Raw genomic sequence first — 19,433 nt, 5'->3', positions numbered from 1 at the left:
AGCACCTGACCGGCGTGAAGTTGGCGGCAAATTTAAATAAATACATGCAGCCGTCACATTTATTTCATTGTTTCGTACACCCGGCTATGAATATTAAATTGTTATTATAGTCGTTTTTTTTCTAATCAACTGTCTAAGAGCCGTCAGGTTGGCATTATCATAAATAGTATTTTTTTAACATTTAGTTATTTATTTTAGACCACTTTTAGACTAACCAATTAACGATTAACACTAACGTCCAATTTTCAAAAATGTCAAATCTGGTGTTCAAAATGTCAAATACAGAATACAGCTAGTTTCAAAAGTGGTTGGACATGAACTTTTAGGGTGATATAGTCTGGTCTTTATCAGAATTTTGACAGACAGTAGATTATTTAAAAAAATTAACTATAGTTAATTATGTTCAGTAATTTTGCCAACCAATTGATAATTACAACTGCACGTTAGTGACAGTGTTTCCAACTTGAAGATTTTTTAACAATTTTGGCAAATGCTAAGAATATTAAATCCAAAAACTTGGTGAGAAAAACAGTTGAGAATCGTATTCCAAATATTTTAGATTTAATCAAATTTGTTTTTAGACTTCAGTTGTACAAAAATCGATGCTATACAGGCTGTCCATTTTTTGAGCTTCACCATCTCTGTTATTATACGAGGTCGGTTAAATTTGAGCAAATTTTCGTATTTTTATGGTTTCTGAAAGAAAATTTAATGTGTCATTTTTAGTTTTTGAATTATTGAAAAAAAAATTTTTTTACTTTTGTTTTTATTTGCACCACAGGGGTTGTTAAGAAAGTGCACCGATTTTAGATGTTTTTAAGTAGGACATTCTTAAGACGCAGAGTAGAATCTAAAAAAAGTATTTGGGAAATGTATACAAGTGTTTGTAAGTGCATTTTTAGTAAAGTCTAAAGACAATTTGTGAAAAAATATGAAGATATGGGTCTATTTAATATTTGATTCTTTATTGGTGCTTATTAGGGTCTTGCACATTTTACAAAAATCACGATAGAGGTTGTTCCATATCTGATGGCAAACTGACAGTGACATAAAAGACTTGAAATGCATCCACTTGGTTAAGATAATGAAATGCATAGAACCATTTTCTAGGAAATTTTATCAGCTTTAATTTTAGTTTTGCTAAAGATTAATAAGAGTGATCTTTTCCAAAATATAAGCAAGAAATAAAAAAATGCCACCTTTAACCCCTTCCCCTCCTCAAGCTTGCCCCCCACCCTCGGAGACTCTTGATATTTATTTATCCAAGTCTAAAGAAAGCGTTTAAAAAAAATCCATCTCCCTAGAAATTTTTTCCACCGATCGCCTTATTTTTATCTAATTTGACTGGACTACAAAGTAGTCTTTAAAAGAAAATTTTGATAATGTAAAAAAGCCTACACAACAATAATAATTCTATAAAAAAATCTAGAGAAAAATATTTATAAAATAAGGCAATAAAAAAAATAAAAATAATCAAAAGAAAAGGACAGTTTACAAATTTAAATCAGCTTTGGGAAAGAATCAAAGTACAGTCCAAAACAATGCAAAAAAAATTCTAAATGAAAGAATTTTGAGAAAACACAATGTAGAATCCAAAAAAGAATTTGAAGCATTTTAGTAGAGTCTAGAAAATAATTGGAAAGAAGCATCTAGAGAAAAATTTATAAAAGAATATAAAGAACAAAAATGGCTTATGAAATAATATTCAAAGACGAACCGACATTTTAGAAGAGTATACCTATACGTGCACCAGAAAAGAATTTTAAAAATTCCAGAGAAGAGTACTGAAGCTGTGTGGACTGATGCAATACGTATTTAGAAATAACCTCTGTATAGCAGTTTCATTTCCTTTGCGTCCACTTCCTAGTGTAATTTGGTTGAAATTTACAAATTGTAAGTTGCCCTTTAAACAATTTTACGCGTCTAAAGAGAGATTTACACCGGTATAATTTTAGAAATGTACAGTAAAAAGTGAACGCTAAGAATTTGCACGGCTTTTTGAAAAATTCTATACAAAACTAGAGAAGAATTATGAAAAGAAAAGTATTTATTTCAGTTTTTATTCTCTCTGCTTTTTTACTTTTCTTCAATTTTAAATTACGGCGATTTTTTTCACTGTGTTTTTGTTTTTACTACAGATAAACGTTCTCGTCCTCGATAGTTCCGTAAATGATAGTTCCGTAAATGTCGCTAGAGAGCGCATTTGTTCCATTACCGTCATATTACCGTCTAAGTTTTCAGAGCAATTAATTTGAAAAAATAATTGTATTTGTATCTACAACGATTAACATATAGCAAACAAAAAAAAGTCATATGAGCATTGAATTCTTAATAGTTCGTAAGACATAAAGATAATGCAAAAATTTTATCGTAAACTAGGGTATTTAAAAAAAGTCAATCTTTTACTAATTAGCAGTCGGCTCCATACTTTTTTTATAAAAAAGTCCGCAAAACAATATTTATATTTTCAACCATTTAGGCCTCAAAGTTGTTCAAAGACGCTCATGTAACGGTTTTGTTTCATTTTGCCGGTGAGCAATTTTGGAAAGTTTCTTTATAGCTAAAATATTGAAGATGGAAATATGGTGTCCGGGAATTTTGTAGAATATTCAATTCTCAACAATTTTGTTTCTTACATCTTTTTTGTATCTTCGACTATATTTGCAGCATTTGCAAAAATATAAGCATATTTATTACAACACTGGAAATACGGATAAAGATGAGTAAGAAACAAAGTTGTAGAGAACTAAATTTTCTATAAAAAAATCCGTGACACCATATTTCTATCTTCTGCAGTTTAGGTATAACTTGACTCTTCCTTACTTGACCACCGGTAAAATGAAACAAATCCGTCACGTCACCGTCTTTGAACGGTTTTGGTGCCTAAACCGTGGACGATAGAGATATGAGAGCTGAACATTTCTGCATTTTTTTCCAAGTAATTAATAAACTGCTTAAATTAAAATTAATTTAAAATAATTTGCCGCCAAGACGGTATAACGCTCAAAGCGCCCTCATTTTTACTCTACCGTACTATATTTCCGGGTGCGATTTTGTGTCTTGCTTCGTCTCCTAACTTATAGTCCTCCGTAGGTTTGCGAATGGCAGTAGCACAGTTGGCAACCTTGGTAACGAGTGACATTTCGTAGCACCGTAGCAGGTGAAGTGTTTCTAATTTAATTAAATTAGTTTTTTCGCAATTTTCTCAAAATGGGTCGTATGCACGCCCCTGGGTAATGATTTATTGTTTAAAATAGACATCAATAAATTTGTTTCACTGCACAGGAAGGGTATCGCCCAGTCAGCTTTGCCCTATAGACGTAGCGTTCCCACGTGGTTAAAAGTCACTCCAGATGAAGTCAAAGACTACATTTTCAAACTGGGCAAGAAAGGTTTGACCCCTTCACAAATAGGTGAGTAACAGTGTGACACTTTTTATGAAACTAAGTTTGCGATTTTTTGGCCAGGTGTCACACTCAGGGATTCTCATGGAGTGGCTCAAGTTCGGTTCGTAACAGGCAATAAAATCCTGCGAATTATGAAAGCTATGGGTCTTGCGCCTGATTTACCCGAAGATTTGTATTATTTGATTAAGAAAGCAGTGGCTATTCGTAAACATTTGGAACGTAATCGCAAGGATAAAGACAGCAAGTTCCGGTTGATTTTGGTAGAGTCGAGGATACACAGACTTGCAAGATACTACAAGACAAAGAATGTTTTGGCCCCAAACTGGAAGTATGAGTCAAGTACAGCATCGGCGTTAGTAGCTTAATTTTAAGGCGTTTTAAATGAATAAAAAAAACTGGCAAAATGTACGTGCATATTTTTTACCTAATCATTTCATTTAAATAGTAAGAGTAACCAGTTGATTAATTGTTAAGTTGGTAGCTATAGGTGTAGTTTTTTTAAATGTTATTGGCTTTTAAACGTGGTCAAAAGCTTAAGAAACAAAAATATCATTTTCGGACTTGTTTTTGCCAAAATTTTGCATGTTTTGCTAAAAAACGAACTATACTCTTTCAGTATGTAGTAAAGAGCTTGAAAAAGATAAACACAATTTTGGATTTTTTTAGTTATTTCTACCGAATTTTAGGTCAAATCGAGCGAGATTTCGATTAATTTTTGTGATTTTTAAGATCTTGCAAAATAAATGAGTCTCTAGTTCAGATACGAAGTAAATCGAGCTGAAATAACATTTCGTAGACTTAAAAAAACCGTAATTTTTGCTTTCACAATAAAAATGCAAATTTTCAAATTAAATAAAAAATTATATCGTTTTTAGTGCAATTACAAATTATTTAAAAAAATTTGTTTTTGAGAAAAATGTTTAGAAATAAATAACTGCAACAGGCTGTAAATTCGGCTCAAAACATACAAAAATTATTTCATTTTCAACAATCTCATTTAGTAACTTTTAGATTTAGCCTCTATCTATGGTTTAGAGTTTAGATTAACAATCTCTAACAAAAATCACCAGATTTTGATTAAAATTGTACTCAAAAGGTTTGAAAAAGGTAAAACTAACATTATTTTTATTATTTGCCAATTTTTTTCTTTACGAATGTGAATTTTTTAAAAATATTTGGAGCAAGGTATTGATAATTATTGCAAACACTAAATTCGGCGTGACTTATAGTTTTTGAATATACTGAGTAGATATTGTAAACCAATACACAGAGATTTCTTAAAACACATCTGTTACCACATCAAGAGATACTTAAATCTCCCGTCCTTTTGACAACTTTTTTATTTTCAATTATTTTTTAAAATTTATTCAATTTCTAAAAGTGGATGGTGAATACTATCTAGGCTAAGATTACGTTTAGGCTTGTGGAAAACATTTAGATGCAGTACAAGTAAAATGTTCTATTTTGTTCTAATAAGTTATCGGTTTGTGTTTATTGAAAAATAGTTATTTATTGTAGCATCGTTTTCTTTGTATAAGATAAGCGATCCCCACACTAAGATGTTAAGGTTGTCCCGAAAATATTTACGATATCGATCGGTTCCTCTGAAAGACTATAGCCTGTCTGCAATAAGCTTGTCTAAGAGATTAGCTTGAAGGGTCCTTGCGGTTTGGGGTGATCATAATAATTTAATGGTGTATAAAGAAAACGTTGCTACAATATTTCCATGCTTCCAAATAAACTTCTAAGCAGTGGCCTACAATTTAAAATTAAGTTGACAAGACTGAAGTCTTCTGTGACTGTCATATTTTGTTTTTATTACGTATTTTTCGTTCCAACTTTGGAAGAACTAACTTTTAAGCAGTTTAATTTTTTTTCTTAGCAACAGTTGTTAATTGTTTTGCTCTTTAACGTTGAAAAATTAAAAATTGCCAATCAAACAGTTGGCAGTTGTTTACTTGTTTCTGTGGATCATTTAATAATGGAATACAAAATACCTAAAAAGTTTGATCTCTACTTTATTATTTAGGTAAAAAAACTTTTGCATTCAATCATTATATGACAATTGTACATTCTTCCATTTTTCCACCAATTTCGACACCCCTTTCTTCTTCATAGCTATTCCTTGTGCCAATTTCACCTACAAAAGAAAGTTATACCAAAGTAATATTACAACTTTAAGCATTACTTTCGTTTTCTTCTTTTTCTTCATCGGTTCTTGAACATTGTCCACAGTCGACTCTAATTTTGTATCTTCGTTAACATTAGAAACAGGTGGTGAATTACTAGTTTCAATTGCAGCAATATCTGAATAAAACGAGTTTAGAACATCGGTCATATCATTTCCTTTAATATCCTAAAAAAAATCGTTGAATAAAATGATTTCAACCCTCATTTTCCACCCAAATACCTTTGTTTTTGTTGTCACATCAGACGCATCCACACCTGGAGGAAATGGTTCCCCATTGCTGGCATACCTTTCACTAGATACATCTTTTTTTGGCTCAGGAGGGAGAGGAATATCTTGAAGAAATATAGAGAAATTTAAATAAAAACATAGACATGCAATACATAGACGACGATAGCAAACTAAAAAGCGAGCTTAACTGAAAAATTTTACCGAAGCAGTTATATTTTCTATCAGATTCTCCTTGTTTTCTTGTTAAAAAAAAATGCACCATTAAAAATAAATGTGTTAAGGTAAATAATATAAAAAAAGCAAATAAAGGCAAAAAGAAAGAACTTAAAAGTAGAGGTAAATTGTGTTTGTTTATAAACTTGAACTAGAAATGCAAATTGGTTGGAAGGGCTGTTAAAATTTATCATTTAAAATTTAACGGCTTTTAAATATAAAGGACCGGTTTATAGAAGCGTCATTATTTTAATTCGCAATTAAATGTGTGATTAACGAATCACGTGACGAAATTGAGCTAATTTGTTTGGTCTATTCGCGTTGTTAACTTTTATAACGAATTAAAATTTGATGAAGCTTTCTATAAACCGGACCTAATAGTTTTATCAAAGAATAAGTCCTTCAAAGAAACAAAAATGATACCATTCATTAATTTTTTAAAAACAAATGAAATTTTTCAAAAATAAGTGCATTATTTTACGTAAAATAGTTTTAGTTCTGGATATGGCAAACTTTGGGTTACTCGCTCCATAAAAGCACAATTATTTTCTACTTTCAGTATTGACGAGGTTTTTAATTGCTAGATTTTTCAAAATTTTGCATGCTGTGGATAATATTTAAAAAAAAAATATTTAGCTAAAGGCTCAATTAAAAAAAATAAATAAAAAAAGGAATATTTTTAACATTTAATTCGTTAAAAAATCAATAACAAGGTTTTTTGGAAAATAAAAAAATTAAACCCTTGTAAGTACAGTCAACCAAAATGAAAATGACGCGTCTATAAACGAACGCCTACTCATGACTTATTCCTTGAAATTTTTACCCAAAATCAACAAATAATTTTCAACCAAATATGTCATTTTTCAGCTTAGTCTTCACAAAATTTTGCTCAAAAACAAACGAAATCGAGTGAAGTAAACAAAGTACATCAGTTTCATTTTTTCTTTTATTTTGAGACATGTTTTGGCAAGATTTTACAAAATAAATGACTTACAAAAATTAACATCAACTTCCCTTTATTTTATGATCTTTAGGTGTGTTTTCACAATCTCGTGCAAAATAAATCAGTCTCAATCTAAAAAAAAACATTGTTTTCGATCTGATTCAGTGTTTTTTTGTCCAATTTTAAGTAAATTTTTTGAAAAAAAGGACTTAATAAGACTTTTCGGTGTTTTTAATAAAATTTTGTGTAATAATTGCCTTTCTGGCTGAAGAAACTCCTCTTTTTTAGCTCTGGTAGAAATAATCAAATTTCCATCTATGTTTAGTGAAATTTTTCAAAAAAAAATTAAGTTTTTATCTTGGGAACGTGTTTAAAAATTCCAAAAACGTATAAATCACGTTTTGTCTAACTTACGGTTTAAAAAACATTTAGAACATAAAATTCGACTAAAATCAGTGATTTTTCACTTATATAGTTTCTCTCAAAGATCAGATAATATGCTGGTAACTTCAAGCACGTATTTATAAAAATAACCCATTTTTTTATGGAACTGCTTATCTTTGGAGAAATTTCGCACAAAACCGAGCTAAATTACATAAAGCTTGCATGATCTTACAAAATAAAGTTCAAACGCACTAAGTCGCACGAAATATCGTGATTTTCAAACTAGTGTTCCTCTTTAACTGTAACACGATAGAAACAAAAATTTGAGATGTTTTGACGCAAATTTAATTTTGGCGGGAGAAATATTGAAGTTAACTCACCACATTTCTTTTTTTTACTGGTCTTGCAGTCACTAATGCTAGGTGGTGGCGGCGGACTCGGACTAGCGATGACTGGAGGCAAAGGAGGCGACATATGAATTGTTGGTTCTGTTGGAGGAGGTGTTGTACAAATATCCATAGCTTCATCACACACTGTAACATCGGCTTGGGGATATTCCCATTGACTCTCCCCCGTAGACGCATTTTGATAAAAATAGCGCTTATGTGACCTAAAACATCACCAAAACCACCTCACAGAACACAGTTTTGACTTGATGTCGTCAAGTGATTTTTTAGGCGCGGAAAAATGATAAATAAGATTCATCAAGTTAATTAACACACAAGGAAATTGATGAATCTTTTTTTAAGTTTTCTCTTCCAATTTTACTTTTTTCACTTTTCTGCATATACTATACCTGCGACACCGCAAAACAGTTATTATTACACACTAATTTAAGTTTAGAAATTTAAGATAAATAAATCCAGCTTCGCGTTCGGACCACAGGAATACCACCAATCTTCATGTCCTACACACACAAAAAAAGATTAATACAATTGCAATTAATCAAACTATTAAATGGATAAACGAGTTCATTTCATTAAATCCACTCATTTAAACGTGATAAATAAACTTTAATAAAAGTGAACAAAACGTAATGAACTCAAGTGAAAATAAATTTACGAACCTGAATTGATTTAAAACTACAGAAAAAATGCCTCATACAATTGGAATAACTGCATCTTCGATTTTATTTCAACAATGTCAAAACTATACGTTCTAGCTCGTTTTTAGTCAAATCAATTAAATGAAAATTAAAATAATTCTTACCTGAAGTAATTGACTGCATATCTCGATGTTGGCTGCGAGGGGAAACAGCAGAAAAAATGGAGCTAATAATAAGGTTAAAAGGATGGCCACAGGATAAAGAAAAAGTGGGTGAAAAAAACTGAAACTATAAATAAAAAATTGCACGTTTCGTACCTATCCCATTGAAGAAGCCAACCTTCTGGAGTCGCTTCTTTTTCAAGTTTAATGAGTTCGGAGCATTTCTCATCAAGCCATTGCTTTAAATAGGTGTGTTTTAAATTTCCCGACTTGAGTGCGATGTAGAGAGTCTAAAAACCCGAAATTTATTAAATATCAACAAATTTTGGATTCTGAATAAATGTGTGAGATTATTTGGTACATTTGATAGTTTTCTTTTCAAAATTAAAGGAAACATCTAATAGCAGATATAAATCCGTCAAAAATCATATTAGCAAATCCACCAAATGAAAACTACAAGGGAAAATCAAAGACAGTTAAATTTTCAAGACTAAAAATTGAGAACTACTGATCATCGAAGAGAAGAAACGGATAAAATCTATTATTTATTTCTCGTTTTTTTTTATAACAATCTAAAGAATGTGGCATTCCTTGTTTTTCCCTCGTATTTTTTAACAAAAAAGTCCTTTCTATTACATCACTTTCGCAAATACAATTTATTAATGTAATTGTCACGTACATTTACTAAAAATTAATTTAATTTAACATAATTAATTAACATTTAATAGTAGTTTAACAATAAACTCACACAACTAGAGACACAACTAAAGATACATATTATATTTTTGGATGATTCCTAAAAATATATAGTCAACCATTTTCAAATACAAAGTGATTCTTTAAAAACGATAAGGAGTGTAGAATTTTTATTAATGGCAAAATTAATAAAAAAATAAATGGTTTAAAAGCCGGTTTACAGAACATTTTAATTGCAGTTAAATTTTAATCGCGATTAACTTCACATTTGTCAATGTATTTTAAACGGCAACATAACTAGAATTAGTTTAATTTTGAATTAATTCTTAATTTCACTTTCTGTAAGCCGAGCCTTAATGTAGTACAACCTGTAGCCACAGCTTGAAGCTTTTAAAATTTTTCTAAATGTGATAGTATACTTATTTTGGAATGTATCCTTATTTTAAACATGAATCCATAATTTTTTTTCATAATTCGGAAGGTACTATTAGTTTTTTGGTGCAAACATGTATATTAATTAATTAATACATGTATGTTTAAAAACAATATTATAGTTGAAAAAATTTAATAAAAGTTGCAGTGTCAATGAAAATTAAAAATATTGATGTTGAAAATAATCTTGTTACAAGTTAAATGAATGATTTTTAATTACTTTAGAGAAATGTTGCAAGTATATTTAGAAATGTTGGCAAAATATTCTATTACTTGCTGCTTTTTAACATTACAATCATTGTCTTATTTAATACCATATAACTACATAGATACAAATACAATACAATAATTTTTAGTAAAAATAGGGGACGTAAATAGCTACGGTGTGGCGCAATACGTGGTTGTGCCACTCAAAGTGAAGCCTGTTCGTGCCGAAAGTGCGCGAAAAAAAGTAAAATTGAAGCGATGTTTGGAGAAAACGGGCATAGTCAAGGATCAGGTGCGTTGAAGCGGACCGCAGACTAAACAACTTTACCAAGTGTCAAATTGGCAGATTAGGAAGATTCTCGGTTTGAAATAAAAGAGGGAAACAACGAAAATTATAAATTTTAATTTTTCAAAACGTTATGTAGAAAAGTTGTTTCATTTGTTGAGTTTTGTTACGTGTTAAAATTAACACACGTATTTCTGATACATCCTGTATGCATTTGATAGTTTTCTTTTCAAAATTAAAGGAAATATCTACTAGCAGATATAAATCCGTCAAAAATCAAATAGCTACTTATATAACATATATATAACTTATATAACAAATAGTTACTTATAACTCTCGTCATGTAATATACTATTTTATGAAATCTCAAAGTAATGACATTTCGTCCCTGATTGCAAAAATCAAATTTTTTCTTTCAAATACGGCAGTAACTCATTATTTTGCTAAATGAAGAATACAAGGGAAAAACAAAGATTGTTAATTTTTCAAGACTAAAAATTTAGAATTCAGATCATCGAAAAGAAGATCAGAAGTATTGGTAGTTCTAACAATGATAGTCACCTAAAAATTTGTATTCGACTATAATATCTTAGGTCCTGCTCAATGGAAATATTTTCAAAATACCGGAAGTCACTATCAACTTCATTATTTTAAATGGAAAGCTATATTTTTAATACGTTTTTTGGATTACTAGAGTTATTTTAAAGTAGTTTTCATAAGCTGTCCTTATACCTAAATTTAGCCTTTACGAAATATTTAGCGTTTGTAATTTTTTTTTTTTGGATTTGTACCTTCAAGTTCAAAAATCGTTAACTGCTATTTTTAAAAATTTGAAAATATTTTTCAGCTCATTTGAAAAAGGACGCCTAGATCTTTCCCCTAGTGCTTTCAAATTTCTAAAAAAAGATAACCAACCCCAAATTTTTAAAGTTAAGTTTGTAGATCTTTAAGCACCCATAACTATTATTTTTTTTCAAAGAAATGCCACAAGTTTTATTTAACTAAATGGTAGAGAATATAATTCTGTATCGATCTGGATTAACATTCCCTATACTTATGTCTAACAGTTTTCAAGTTACAATAACTTTTTGTTGGGATTGAGAAATTCGTTAGGCACAGGCCTTTTCTCATAGATTACCATGGAAAAAAGAGAAAAAATGTGAGAAAATAAAGTTTTTCACATTCAATGAAATTATTTTGTTTTCACAGAACGGATAACATAATTTTAAAAAAGATTTTGTCGTTTGTTTAATCAGAAATATTTTTTGACAAACTAAGCAAAATAGCTGTGGTTAGTAAGAAATTTCCTACAATCTCAAAAAAACAACATAACTTGAAAATTATTACAGTTATAGGTATAGGGAATACTAATACAGATCAATGCAGAACAAAATTTTCCTTCATTTAGTAAAATTAAAATATGGGTACTTGAAATTGGCCCAATTTAACCACAAAATTTTTGGGTTTATTAAATTCTTTTTCAATTTTGAACACACTGGAAAACAGAAATAGGCTTTCTCTTTCAATTCTCTAAATATGATTTCAAAATCTATGCAACTAAGAGAGTTACCGATTTTTTAAGTGACAGGTGCAAATCCACAAATTTTCAAAAAATCTTTAATATCTCGAAAAAGGTTAAACTTATATTTAGGGAAAGCTGGTAAAAACGGCTTTAAAATAACTCATCTAATCCAAAAACGTAGTGAAAAAATTGCTTGCCATTTAAAATAAGAAAGTTCATATCGACTTCCGATATAACCGGAGTGCCGCCATGTTAAAAATATTTTCGTTGAGCAGAACTCAACGTATTATGGCCGAGTACCAACTTTTAAATAAATATCTTTATTAGAACTTTCAATACTTCTAATGTGGCATTCCTTCATTTTTCCCTGCATTATACTGTGTAACAAAAAGTGAAAATTTTTGTGTTTATTTTAAAATGTTTATTAAAAGTATAGGTCTGGATAAATTTTTAGTCACAATTCATTTCTAATGTTGGTCTACCATAAAAAATGAGGGTTGACAATTTACAATTTACTTTAATTTAATAAGGTATTGTTACGTTAATTTCCTAAAAATTATAATAAATAAAAATAGCTAAGAAAATTGTATTGTATTTAACTCCTACTAGGAAAGAATTTGATTAAAACACGACATTTAATAGTAGTTTTAACAATAATTAATTATCAATAACACAAATAAAGACACATTTATTTTTGGGTGATTCCCAAAAATGTTTTGCCGAACATTTTCAAATACTAGGTGATTTTTTTAAAAACGATAGGCAATGTAGAATTTTTGTTTATGGTCCGATTTTCCAATTTTAAAAATTAAAAAAAAGTAAATGGCTTTTAATGTAGTACAACCTGAATCCACAGCGTAAAATTTTTCTAAATGTGATAGTATATATTTTGGAATGTATTCAACTTTCTTATTTTAAACATGGATTTTTTTTCATAAATTGTAAGGTCTACTAGTTTTTTGGTGCAAACATGTATACATGTATGTTTAAAAACAATATTAAAGTTGAAATATTGATGTTAAAAAATAATCTTGTTACAAGTTAAATGAATGATTTTAATTACTTAACAGAAATGTTGCTGTATACAGGGTGCTCAAAAACTGGCACACCAAACTCAATGATACGTTGTTGAGAAGCATGTGTAGATTACGGGAAAAATCTTGAAAAAAGTCATATTTTAAAAAATATGGAGCTACATAACTTCTTTAGTTTTCATAATTTTTCAATGTTTTATGTTTCACACTAAGTAATCGTTCCGTAACAAAACGATGAATAATTGTTTTTAAATTTACTATCAGACTTTAGCAGTTGTTTGAATTAAAAAAAAAACATCAAAAACAATCACGGTTTGTATAAACACTAGGAATTATTTCCTAGGAAACCGTTTCAAAAATAATTTATTTTTCTTGTTGATAAAATTCTATTGCGATCACGACTGTTAGACAACGTTGCCAGATATCATTTATTTAAAATTTATTTATTTATTAATAACTTTAATAAAAAGATTGAGTTGGTGAGCCGATTTTTGACCACCCGGAATTTGAAAAAATGTTGGCAAAATTTTCTTTTATTTGCTGCTTTTTACCATACCATACAACTAGAGTTTATTAACACTTATTATTATTTTCCAAATTTGGTAATTTTTGTAAAGAATAATTTTTAGTCAAAGTAGAACATATTGTACACGTTCGTACCAAAAAAAAAACTAAACAGGATATGCGCATGCCCATTAGTTACCATCTAAATAAAAAAATGACCGTCTTTTGCATTATTTAAAAAAGTGGAATTGTTTTTTTTTCATTAATTCTGAAAATAGCAGCTGCAAAACTATGTTAAAATAAATACTTTACAAACAAATTTTCGTTTTTTACACCAACTTTGAGTTCTTAGAAAAAGTAAATGCAAAAAACCTTAAACAAAATAACTTCCTGAAATTCGCAACTTTTTGTAAGAAAATTTCTAAACCTTAAGGATTTTTTTTAATGATAAAAACATAAAATATATTTTCGAAAATTTTAATTAACTTACGATACTGTCGGAAAAATTCGGTAATAAAAAAACAAAAACAAACTACAACCATTTTGTTTAATAAATTCGGTAAGTTAGACAAATATACATCTTAGAAAATGTTTTTTTTTAAATATAAAGTTTTCTATGCGTTATCTAGTTATTGTAAAATAAATTTATAACATTCAGGTTTGAAAAACTTGGATTTTCCATTCTTATGGCTAATGAATTCAATGTCAACGAAAAGTTAAAATACCTTGAAATCGATCAGAATTAAATTAGTGAAATAAAAAGTGGGTCATTTCATGTGTAAAAATTGATTTATTAATTGACATTGACATTAATTGACATTAATTAACAAAGAGAAGATCTAAGCTATCTCTTATTCGGAAATAAAATTAACTAGACGCCCTCTGGTGATGACTTTTGAACTATGTCGAAAACAGTAACGAAATTTTCGTAATTCCACATTTAATTGACATCTAATAAATTGTTTAACAATTTTGCGTGTATAGTGTTAATTGCTTACATTGGAGAGAATCACTTTAAAAGTATGTGGTGGTAAATACTAGCTCTGACTTTGGTTCTGCGGTTTTTCGTGGTATAAAGTGTTTATTGTTGGAACTTGAATGTGGATAAAAAGTGAAAAAGATTTAAATTTTCATTACAAAGTGTTATCAAACAGTTGTCTAATTAAAGACTATAAGTAATGGATCACAGCGAACACATAGTTGGGCTCAAGAAACCAATAAATTAGTGAAGTTTGTGAATTTTAGGTTAGAATTTTTCCACTGATAAAATCATGAAATACTTCGATAAATCAACAAAACTACAATTAAGATTAACAACTGCTAATACACTTAAACGTAAATTATGCCAAAAAGTAGGCTTTTTAATGTCTTTGTAATAATTTTCCAATAAAGAAAGAAAGTGAACCAAAAAGTCATCGTTATTCGTGTTTTCCTCGTCATCTCTCATTTGTCAACATTCGTTTCTTCCACCAAAGATACAATAGTCATTCCGCATTGGCAATGTAATAATTGTGAAGCCCCAAAATTCGTACATCGCTCAAAATATCCGAATAAACATTTTCCCGCCATTTATGGTTACTGTTTTCGACCTAGCGCAGTGGCGCCCCCAATGGTAACTTTACTTCCGAATAAAATATGTAAATTATTGATTCTTGAGGGAAATATGTAAATTATTGATTCTTGAAGGAAATGATGCAAATTAATTTTTTTTAAATTTCGAAAACTCCCTTAAAATAACTCGAATAATCCACTCCCAAAAACAGATTTAACAGATCACAGAATTTGAGATAAATATCCTTATTAGAAGTCAAAATACTGGCAATCTGATGAAACAATAGATTCATAATAACTCACCTCAACTTGAATAAGCATCACTTGAACAGGTGAAACCTCTTCTCGACCTTCACTTAAAAATCCTAATTTTTCTTTCAATGTCGTGTACGTTTCTTCAATCAAACTACAATCTTCAGCTTTCTCTTCTGTACTCGTTGGATTTAAAACATCAGCTTTGACAAACATAACACCTCCACTTTTAAATCCGGGATACGGACTGCTTGAATTCTCACCACTATTGCTATCATTAGAAAATCCCAGTCCTTTTCGTTCGTTATCATCATCAATTACTGTTTTTTTACCGGTATTTATTAACGCAACTCCAATTCGGCGTTTACGTTGAAACGCCTTTGAATCAAAACCTTCATCACCTTCTCCGATTATTTTTGGCGATTCAGCAAAATCTTTAACGTCTATTGGTTTAGTGGCGGGAAAAAGGGTGCTATGAGAAACTTTATTTTCTTGAGGAGGTGGTCCTATTAAAAAATTAGGCTTGTGGTTTGATTCTTCCTGCTCTTCATCGGAGTCACTATAACCGGCAACGAGTGAAAAACCGGAAATTTCCTTGTTTTCAGGTTTTTTCGGTACAATTGAAGCTTTACTCGTAGGTTCAGTTGATGTTTTCTGTTTCGTAACTTCGTCATTATCTTCTGAAGTAAGGAGCGGCTTTGATCCATTTATCTTCAAATATATTGTTTGTTTTAAAGATATGCCTAACGATTTTTTCTAATTTGCCTCAGAAACTGCGAATCCTCAACTTAAATTAAAGGAAGATTCTAGCAGTAATTCATCAGTGGCAACAAGATTTTAAATCAGATTGAAAACTTTTTGATCATATACAGCAATCCTGCTGCATCTGTCATTAAAATCATCATTAATTATGACAATAAAAAAATTCAAATATGTAAATAAAAACAAAAAAAAAAAAACTAAAAAAAGTTGGCCAATAGTTATATTTTTGATCAGGTGGTACTTCCACAAATAAGAATTTTGAAATAATTAATAACTGTGTTAAAAATTGAGAAGAAACTTAAACAAGGCCTCCTTTATTTACGTATGTTTCCAACTGAAAAACATAATAATTGTGGCAATTCTTACAATTATTAATAGTGACAAATTTCCAACATATTGAGTTCTTTCAATTTGTTGTGCAGCTACAGATCAATAACTAGGAATTTCAAACATAAACAAAATACCAGAATGAGAAGTTAGACCAAATAAATCCTAATAAGGAAAGATTTAGGTCCAATATATAACTCAATACTTCAGTAGAATGTACCTATCGTTTATAAACAAAAGCTAAAGTATAAAACAATACTTTTACAAAAATTATTTCTGTATTGCAAAAGATTAAGAACAATTATAAACAGACAAACACAAAATAAATAATGATTTTGTTACTGTACCTAATTTAAATAAACTGGAAATATCAAAAGATATGCTATCTGTTACATTCACTACTTTTATGGCTTTTTTAAATTTAGTGAAAAGCCGAATAATTTTCCGGAATCCTTAACTCATGGGATCACTTCTTTAAAAGCAAAAATTTCAGATGATAAAAATCCATCTAAACATAAACCTATTAAATTGTTGCTATGAATACAATCTAATTATTAAATACTGACCATAGATACTGACTGGCTCAGTGCACAAAAGAAAGGCGGAAAACAGTGAAAATTATAAATAGGAATTTTGCAAAATGTGATATAATATAGAAAAGATGTTGTATTTGATGAGTTTTATTACGTGTTAAAATTAACACACGTATTTCTGATATGCCCTGTATATTCTTTGTAAAATGGAATTTTCAAAAAAACCATAAAAATACATTCTAATTTAATCTCTTTTGTAAAATTAACCCGTAAAGACAAAAAAACAACGAAATCTGTTACTCAAATTATCAGAAAAAAATTTCTTGGATATTAGTCTGTCATTTAGTGGAGACAATGGTAAATCCGTTTCAGTTAAAGCAAAAATCAAAAATTAAAATTTTGTAACTAAAAACGATTTGTATAAATATTTAAAGTTCAAACAATCAACAAAATATCACTATTGAAGCTAAACTAGTTGACAGTTTTATCATAAGATGTAAACAATTATTTAAAATAGAATTAAATACAAAAAATCTCAATGTTTCTACTGTTCCAGTTTTTGATATCATATGATCATTTTTGATATTGATATACATATTAACATTATAAGATTATTTTATTTACTCATTGTAGGAAACACCATCCAAAAACATCTATTGGAGGTTTTCTGAAGTCAAGTTTCTTCTCGTAAATAAAATGTTTTAAATTGTAGTGATAGCAATATTTGAGTCAATGCTACTTGTTTAATTAGTAATCCAAACTGTCTCCTTTAGTAAAATTATTGAAAATTAAAAAAGAGCTTTTACATGCTAGATTTTTCAGAGTTAGATAATAATAAATAATCAACTTTCATATTTAACAAAAATAATAGTATATTTTTAAAAACTGAAAGATTTTTTTTTTGCAATTCAAGATCAATAGTAAGCAATAAGTACAAAAATTTATCAAAAATTTATAACCAAAAATAATAATAATGACCTTTGACGATCTTGGCAAGTTTTATCTGCATCTTCAAGTTAAACTTGATAACGTGGTCAAAATTTATTTTGAGTTACCTTTTAATTCGTGTTTGATCAGATTAAATTACCTAATTACAATTATAATTCTGATTAATTTTTAGAAAACAACAATTACAAACCTATTGGGATAAGTAGTGTGAATATAACTTCGAATAAAACAATTAGAAATTTGAAAATCAAGCATTTTCAAAAATACACAACATTTAGAAGGCATTTAGTTATTCAAATACATGAATTAAATTAAGAATATATGGAATCGTGAAAAAATCTAAATCGTACTAATAATTAACTTCTGTAATTGGAGTGGTGACAAAAAGCTTAAATTTAAATATTGAGCTTTTAAAATTAAATTCAAATTTATTTGTTGAAACTCAGAAATCAGTTCTTCTAAACCGAAATTTATTATTAATTGCAGTAACTAATAATTAAATTCTGATACTTAAGCCATGGAATTTTAATTTTTAAAAAAAATTTAATTCTTCTGCTTACTTTGTTTGAGTTAACATATTAAGCAAAATCGCTCTATTAAAAGATTTAAGATAGTATTATTATAAAATAATAATCTGACTTTTTTAGTACTTGGTCTTTTCCTTATTTCAAACACTCCTTCTCGATACAGAGAATCGTAAAACAAGTTTTAAGTTGCATTTTTCGGCAATGTACTTTATTTTTTGAAAAATATTCTAAAAACTAATTTTGACAACAATAAAGTTTGAAATCAGTTATTTTGGCTTATTTTATTCAATTTGTTTTTCAAAAACTAATTTTTAGATAATAAAAGTATGACTTACCAATTTTTTTGTATTTGCTTCCTCCTTTTCCTCCTCTGATTCACTGTCGCCACTATAAGATGAGATCAAAACAATTTTTCTAGAAGAAAAAAATACTCAAAAAACAATCATTAATAACATAATTCCTTACTCATCATCAGAATCACTGTGTTTCCTAACCGGTTTAGTTTTCACCACAGTCTTTTTCTCTTCTTTAACTTTATGTTCTTCCCCTTTTACAACTTTCTCACTCTTTGTACTACTCCCAGCACATTCACCAATTTTATAAATTTTTATGGCATCTGATACAGGCGGTAACAAGTTACGTGTGCTTGGAAACAAGGGGGCTGTTCGTGGAGGGATATACAAGTTGCAAGTTTTTTTACTTTTGGTTTTGTTCAATGATTTGTATTCGGCGGGCATATCCCACGTTACTTCGTTTGTTTTAGTGTTCCAGTAATAATAATAACCGCTCTCTTCATCATAACACTTTTCCCAAGCTTTAGCAAACCATAAATTTGAAGATTTGGACCAAAGACAAGACAAATGATTCTTACCACAATCCTCCTTGTTTTCGCTAAGTGGGGCTATTTCGTCAATTTCGTTAAGAAAGTCGTTCACTCTTGCATCCATTTTCATTTAACACATTGTTAAATTATGCACAAAAATAATAAAATAATCAACTTTTTATAGGTTATGTTCGGCCATCTGACATGAGCGCAGTGGTGCCAACATAACGCAGCGGACAATTTGCAAAATTTTCCTAAAAGTCCCCATATTTAAATTAAATTAAAAATGCACTCCACTCAAATAATGATTATTCCATTGATAAAAAAACACAAAGATGCGAATTCATAATAATTAGCATTTTAATTTGTGCTCTAAAACCACCAACTTACCAGATTTACATCACGTGACGTGTAAGTTTTACGCGCCAAATTTGAATTCTGGGTGGAATGAAAACAT

At 29.2% G+C, this 19,433-nt stretch overlaps 2 protein-coding genes and 1 non-coding gene across 3 annotated transcripts; 1 reads left to right on the top strand and 2 right to left on the bottom strand.

The window, feature by feature from the left end:
* Positions 1-3,074: 3,074 nt before the first annotated feature.
* Positions 3,075-3,813, top strand: LOC656303 (ribosomal protein S13-like protein). The gene is made up of 3 exons (XM_962843.4): positions 3,075-3,233; positions 3,286-3,413; positions 3,468-3,813. Exons 1-3 carry the CDS (start codon positions 3,211-3,213, stop codon positions 3,770-3,772), a joined length of 456 nt encoding a protein of 151 aa, XP_967936.1. The 5' UTR covers positions 3,075-3,210; the 3' UTR covers positions 3,773-3,813.
* Positions 3,814-5,408: 1,595 nt separating this feature from the next.
* On the bottom strand, positions 5,409-19,211 carry LOC103314708 (formin-binding protein 4). Its single transcript, XM_008201384.3, has 9 exons — positions 19,025-19,211; positions 18,619-18,967; positions 18,489-18,567; positions 15,108-15,767; positions 8,729-8,862; positions 7,747-7,976; positions 5,818-5,930; positions 5,596-5,763; positions 5,409-5,547 (listed from the first exon to the last, which is right to left on the bottom strand). Exons 1-9 carry the CDS (start codon positions 19,104-19,106, stop codon positions 5,455-5,457), a joined length of 1,908 nt encoding a protein of 635 aa, XP_008199606.1. The 5' UTR covers positions 19,107-19,211; the 3' UTR covers positions 5,409-5,454.
* Mir3835 (microRNA mir-3835) lies at positions 15,809-15,896 on the bottom strand. Its single transcript, NR_038658.1, has one exon. It is a non-coding gene; the product is annotated as a microRNA mir-3835 (primary transcript).
* Positions 19,212-19,433: the final 222 nt, after the last annotated feature.

This window comes from Tribolium castaneum, chromosome 4 (assembly GCF_031307605.1).
Source record: "Tribolium castaneum strain GA2 chromosome 4, icTriCast1.1, whole genome shotgun sequence".
Taxonomy (NCBI): Eukaryota; Metazoa; Arthropoda; class Insecta; order Coleoptera; family Tenebrionidae; genus Tribolium; species Tribolium castaneum.
Note: the sequence above shows the minus strand (reverse complement) of the source record. Positions and strands in the feature narration are given on the sequence as shown.

What these genes read in the sequence shown, in the direction of transcription:
- LOC656303 (XM_962843.4), top strand. Translation starts at nt 3,211, where the DNA reads ATGGGTCGTATGCACGCCCCTGG. An exon ending in GGTCGTATGCACGCCCCTGG is followed by an intron (nt 3,234 to 3,285) that starts GTAATGATTTAT and finishes TTCACTGCACAG; the next exon opens with GAAGGGTATCGCCCAGTCAG. An exon ending in TTTGACCCCTTCACAAATAG is followed by an intron (nt 3,414 to 3,467) that starts GTGAGTAACAGT and finishes TTTTTTGGCCAG; the next exon opens with GTGTCACACTCAGGGATTCT.
- LOC103314708 (XM_008201384.3), bottom strand. Translation starts at nt 19,106, where the DNA reads ATGAAAATGGATGCAAGAGTGAACGACTTTCTTAACGAAATTGACGAA. An exon ending in CACAGTGATTCTGATGATGA is followed by an intron (nt 18,568 to 18,618) that starts GTAAGGAATTAT and finishes TTTTTCTTCTAG; the next exon opens with AAAAATTGTTTTGATCTCAT. An exon ending in AGAAAAAGAAGAAAACGAAA is followed by an intron (nt 5,548 to 5,595) that starts GTAATGCTTAAA and finishes TTTCTTTTGTAG; the next exon opens with GTGAAATTGGCACAAGGAAT.